The sequence below is a fragment of the Sciurus vulgaris genome, assembly GCF_902686455.1.
Source record: "Sciurus vulgaris genome assembly, chromosome: 8".
Taxonomy (NCBI): Eukaryota; Metazoa; Chordata; class Mammalia; order Rodentia; family Sciuridae; genus Sciurus; species Sciurus vulgaris.
Window position 1 is genome coordinate 134,979,172 of NC_136468.1, and position 6,542 is coordinate 134,985,713.

Genomic DNA, 6,542 nt, shown 5'->3' on the forward strand with positions numbered 1-6,542 from the left:
TAATTGATTAAAATTAATCAATTATAAGAGAAACTGGACTTAGGTAAAGAAAAAAAAATCAAGATTTGATTAGTCATCAAATGTATGCCAGTATATTAAAAAGGAGAGAAAACGAATGCATTTTTGTGTCTTGGACTTGCTTGCCTAGTATTTGTAAAGTTGTTCCACACATATGTACAAGATGTTGGGAGATGCCACTGAATCCTATATACCACAATCACTTCAGAGATGCGCCTCACACTATTCAACCTTAGGAAAAATGAAAGGCTTACTGACATTTTTCTCCACAGTTCCTCAAATCCAGGTATAAACTTGTAGTAAAGTTCTGGAATACGCCGAACTAAAAAGAATCAATAAAATAAAGATGCTGGGAGTTTTAAAAAATCATTAAATGGGGGGTACTTGGGGGGCGGGGCGGGGGAAGGTCTGATGAGTAACCCCTCCCCCCAGGTCCCAGAGGAAGAAGCCTCTACATCTGTCTGCCGGCCCAAGAGTTCCATGGCCTCCACTTCCCGCCGTCAACGCCGAGAGCGTCGCTTCCGTCGTTACTTGTCTGCAGGACGGCTGGTCCGGGCCCAGGCCCTTCTCCAGCGACACCCAGGTCTTGATGTGGATGCTGGGCAGCCCCCACCACTGCATCGGGCCTGTGCCCGCCATGATGCTCCTGCCTTGTGCCTGCTGCTTCGCCTTGGGGCTGACCCTGCCCACCAGGACCGCCATGGGGACACGGCGCTGCACGCTGCTGCCCGCCAGGGCCCCGATGCCTACACAGACTTCTTCTTACCACTGCTGAGTCGCTGTCCCTCTGCAATGGGAATAAAGAATAAGGACGGGGAGACTCCTGGGCAAATTCTGGGTTGGGGCCCTCCATGGGATTCTGCTGAAGAGGAGGAAGAAGATGAGGCTTCCAAAGAGCAGGAATGGAGACAGAAACTGCAGGGCGAGCTAGAGGATGAGTGGCAGGAGGTCATTGGGAGGTTTGAAGATGATGCTTCCCGTGAGACCCAGGAACTCGAGTCCTTCTCAGCTTGGTCAGACCGCATGGCCCGGGAACATGCCCAGAAGCGCCAACAGCAACAGCGGGAAGTAGAGGGATCCTGCCGACCCCCAAGAGCTGAGGGCTCCAGTCACAGCTGGCGACAACAGGAGGAGGAACAGCGTCTCTTCCGAGAGCGAGCCCGAACCAAGGAGGAAGAACTGCGTGAGAGCCGAGCCAGGAGGGCCCAAGAGGCTCGAGGGGACCAAGGGTCCGAGCCAGCCAGGGCTGGGCCCAGAGCAGAGCACCCCAGAGGGGCGGGAAGGGGCAACCTCTGGCGCTTTGGTGATGTGCCCTGGCCCTGCCCTGGGGGAGGGGACCCAGAGGCCATGGCTGCAGCCCTGGTGGCCAGGGGTCCGCCATTGGAGGAACAGGGAGCTCTAAGAAGGTACTTGAGGGTTCAGCAGGTCCGCTGGCACCCTGACCGATTCCTGCAGCGATTCCGGAGCCAGATTGAGACCTGGGAGCTGGGTCGTGTGATGGGAGCTGTGACAGCCCTTTCTCAGGCCCTCAATCGCCACGCAGAGGCCCTCAAGTGACCCTAGTGAAAGAACAAGAAACTGTGGGGATGCAGGCTCAGGGGCGGGCAGAAGGAAAGGTAAGGTCAGGGATGGGGACGGACAAGGAAGAGGCAGATGCCACGTGGAGAGGATATGGGTGGGAATGAAACTTGTAACTAGCGGGGGTGGGGGGCATATGGGCCTCTACCACTGCTCCTGACTCTGCCACTTCCTAATAAGACTTGGTTCCACATCTCAAAAAAAAAAAAAAAAAAAAAAAAAAATCATTAAATGGGGCTGGGGTTGTAGCTCAGTGGTAGAGCACTTGCCTAGCATGTGTGAGGACCTGGGTTTGATTCTCAGCACCATATGTAAATAAATTAATAAAATAAAGGTCTATACCATCTAAAAATATTTTTAAAAAAGTCATTAAATGGGGAAAGGTAAAATGGCTATTACTTTAATATATTTCAAAGCAAAAGAACATAAACCCATTCTGTAATTGAAAATATTTTTTACTTTGCATGTGGTCCAAAATCAAAATTAACATTATTTCATAACAGCATTCAAGGGTGTTTAGATACCATGGAAAAAAAAGATACATAAGTATATTTTTAAACTATACCAGGATCAAAGACTCATGCTTTAATCCCTTAAAAAAGTTTAGACCTTTATTTTATATTTTGTTGGGTTTAACAGTGTGCCAGTATCTACATTTGCATTGATGAACCATTTTCCTTTTATTTACCGTTTTTGTCTCATTATGTCTTCTTTATGCTAAATAGAAATGAACTCTCATTTTTCGCTTTTACATGCTCATACCTTCTTGACCACAGAATTTCCTCTTAAGTCACTTAAAGATCTACAGAAGTGGAATAGGTTGAATCAAGAATCTGGCATTTATACATGGAACATGATCAAAATAGTGACAATTCCAACTTGCAAATAGGAAAGGAAAAAAGAAGACTTGAGTAATTTATTTTATTCTTTATTTTGTTAATTGTGTCTGGTTCATGTGTATAATATGTTTTCTCAAATACTATTTTACCATGAATTTTGAAAAAAAGCATTAATTTTAAGTGCATCTGATTTTTCATTGCTTCCCTACACATTACGGCTTCCTCCCTTTCTCTGTGTGTCGTCTTTGTTATCCTTAATTCCAACTCTTTTAAGGCATCTTAAGAGTCTGAGGAATGTTGTTAGTGGCAAAGTGCTTGCCTGGCATGCATGAGGCCCTGGTTCAATTCCTATCACCCCCTGCCACAATCTTAAGGTGATAAATCTTCCATTGTGTCATGAATTTATGTATTTCCTATCTTTTTAAAAATTTCATTTATTTTATTTTTATTTGTTCTAATTAGTTTTACCATGACAGTAGAATGCATTTTGACACATCATACATAAATGAGTATAACTTCTCATTCTGGGTTGTACATGATGTAGAATCATACTGGTCCTGCAAGTCCATACATGCACATAGGGTAATAATGTTCAATTCAATTCTACTATCCTTCCTTCCCCTGTACCCCTCTTCTCTCCCCTCCAAAGTACCTCTATTCTTCCCTAGCCACCCCGCTTATTGTTGAATTAGCATCCACATATCAGAGAAAACATTCAGCCTTTGTTTTTTCGGGATTGGCTTATTTCACTTAGTATGATATTCTCCAGCTCCATCTATTTACTTGCAAAGTCATAATTTTATTCTTCTTCAAGGCTGAGTAATATTCCATTGTTGTATATACCACAATTTTCTTTATTCATTTGTTCGTTGAAGCGTACCTAGGTTGGTTCATAGTTAGCTATTTTGAGTTGAGCTGCTATAAACATTGATATGGCTGCATCACTATAGTATGCTGATTTAAGTCCTTTGGTATAAATCAAGGAGTGGGATAGCTGGGTCAAATGGTGGTTTTTATATCAAGTTTTCTGAGGAATTTCCATACTGCTTTCCAGAGTGTGTCATACCAATTTGCAGTACCACCAGGAATGTATGCGTGTACCATTCCCCCACACCCTTGTCAACATTTATTACTATTCTGATTAGAGTGGGATGAAATCTTAGAGTAGTTTTCATTTGCATTTCTCTAATTGCTAGAGATGTTGAATATTTTTCATATATTTGTTGATCTGTTGTATTTCTTCTGTGAAGTATGTTCAGTTCCTTGGACCACTTATGGATTGTGTTATTTGGTGTTAAGTCTTTTGAGTTCTTTATGTGTCCTGGAGATTAATGCTCTATTTGAGGTGCCTGTGGTAAAGATTTTCTCCCACTTTATAGGCTTTCTGTTCATGTTATTGTTTCCTTTGCTGAGAAGCTTTTTAGTTTGAATAAACCTCATTATTGATTTTATTTATTACTTATTTATTGGTAGTTGATTTTACTTCTTGCATTTTAGGAGTCTTGTTAAGGAATTTAGTTCTTAAACCAACATGGTGAAGATTTGGGCCTATTTTTTCTTCTACTAGGCTCAGGGTCTCTGTTCTAGTACCTAAGTCTTTGATCCACTTTGAGTTGAGTTTTGTGCAGGGTGAGAGACAGGGGTTTAATTTTGTTTTGTTACATATGGGTTTCTAGTTTCCCCAGCACCATTTGAGGAAGAGACCATCTTTTCTCCAATGCATGTTTTTGGCACCTCTGTCTAGTATGAAATAAGTGTGTTTATTTGGGTTGCTCTGTGTCTTCTATTCTGTACCATTGGTCTACCTGTCTGTTTTGGTGTGAATACCATGCCATTTTTGTTACTGTAGCTCTGTAGTATAGTTTAAGGTCTGGTATTGTGATGCCTCCTGCTTCCCTCTTCTTGCTAAGAATGGCTTTGCCTCTTCTGAGTCTCTTATTTTTCCAAATGAATTTCATGATTGCCTTTTCTATTTCCATGAAGAATGTCATTGGGATTTTAATTAATTGCATTAAATCTGTATAGCATGTTTTGTAGTATGACCATTTTGACAATATTAATTATGCCTATCCAAGAGCATGGGTGATCTTTCCATCTTCTAAGGTCTTCTTTAATTTCTTTCTTTAGTATTCTGTAATTTTTATTGTAGAGGTCTTTCCTCTCTTGTTAGATTTCCAAGTATTTTATTATTTTTTTGAGGGTATTGTGAATGAAATAGTTTTCTAATTTCTTTTTCAGTGGATTCATCACAGTTGTATATGAATGCATTTGATTTATGGGTGTTTATTTTATATTCTGCTACTTTGCTGAATTCATTTATTAGTTCTAGAAGTTTTCTGGTGGAACTTTGGATTTTCTAAGTACAGAATCATGTCATCAGCAAACAGTGATAGTTTGAGTTACTCTTTTCCTATTCATATCCTTTTAATTTCTTTCTTCTGTTTTCTTAGTTGCTCTGGCTAGAGTTTCAAAGGTGATATTGAATAGAAGTGTGAAAGTGCATCCTTGTTCCAGTTTTTAGAGGGAATGCTTTCAATTTTTCTCCATTTAGAATGATGTTGGCCTTGGATTTAGTGGCTATTTCCTCTCTTCTTTGAACAGTTATTACTAACATTTATTCAACACTGACCTGAGGGAATGAGGGAGGTAAAGATAAAACAGATGAAGGCAAGAGGATTTCTGATTAAGAATTTATATTTCAGAGAAATTTCAGATGATGCTCTGACTTCTGGCCTAGGGCCATACTTTAAGAAATATTGATCTGAAATGTTTAGAACAAGGCCTGGCACATAATATACTCAATGTAAATGTTGACTATTCATGCCCTCAGTCTTAATCGTTGACTATTTAGTCTGTACCAGACATTGGGCCTAGGCACTGGTAAGATAAAAGTAAGCATAAAATTGAATTCCTCCTCTTAAGAAGATCACAGTTCACTAGAAAGAGTTTCTTCTTAAAAGAAAACACATAGCAGCATTACATGGACTTAGAAAGCAGTGTGAAGTACAAAGAGAATCCTAACTACCTTGATGAATTTATTTTACTAAGTGACTACCTGTATGACTCACTCAAACTATTTTAGGTAGATCAAATCCAATATGTGTAATCAGAAAAATGAGAGATTACACTCTATGTATGACCTATCAAAATGCGTAAATGCATTCTACTATCATGTACAATTAGAACAAATAAAATAAAAAATTAAAAAAGATGACTTATACTCAAATAATAATATTTACATTTTAAGTGGTTAATATAACTTTTCTTAGGTGATTTCTCCCTAGTAGGAAAATAAATTTTAAAAGTAAAATCAAGTTTGAGTATTTAGAGAATTAGAAGCTGTTATCCTATTGAAGAAGATGACTAATTGTGTAGTTAGGAAATTTGGTATGATGTTTGCATTGTTTTCTTTGTACTTTATATTAATGCTTGAGTTCTGTTTAAAAATAAGCATGCATATGTTACTTTTAGATTATCTAAGAGAGACTCTCATATGTAGAGCTACTTAACCTACTCCTTACACCCATTCTGAAATCCCCCATCATTCCAATTCCATTTTCCCACTACATTCCTTTTGGAAATTGAGTCTGATCATTTCATTCTTTTGCCTAAAGTTTTCAGGGCTTTTGAAAATAAAAAGTAGATTCTTCACATGACCTGCAAGGATTGAATGATCATTATCTGCGTTCCTCCGAAGCCATAACTCTCATTCCCATGTTCAAATTAAAACATGAAGATTCTAGAACATACAATTTCACCTTTGCACATATTATTCTTTCACCTGGAAGATTCTTTCCCAGAAATTGGAGAGAATTTTAGCTACAGTTTTGCCAAGCTAACACCAATTTATCCTACATTTACTCTACATTCTCTGCTTAAGTATTTTACTTCTCCAGGAGGACTTTCGGTCAGAATCCCCCCTTGCACATTCTAGAATGTCCTCCTGTTTTAGCGTGCTCAGGCACTCTTGCTTCTTCAAAGCCATTCACAAATTTGGTAATGCTGTAGCTATCTGTGCTATTTTTAGTTTAATGTTGGTCTCACCTACTAGTCCGCATGGTTTTTGAGATCGGGGTCTATGTGGTACTTTTTCATGTACGTATTGAA

The 6,542-nt window shown here is 39.6% G+C and overlaps 1 protein-coding gene across 1 annotated transcript; it reads left to right on the top strand.

Moving 5' to 3' along the window:
• The first annotated feature begins 400 nt into the window (after nt 1-400).
• Nucleotides 401-1,787, top strand: LOC306668968 (NF-kappa-B inhibitor-like protein 1). The gene has a single exon (XM_079152672.1). The coding sequence runs from the start codon at nt 430-432 to the stop codon at nt 1,573-1,575; it is 1,146 nt and encodes a 381-aa protein (XP_079008798.1). The 5' UTR covers nt 401-429; the 3' UTR covers nt 1,576-1,787.
• The last annotated feature ends 4,755 nt before the right edge of the window (nt 1,788-6,542 follow it).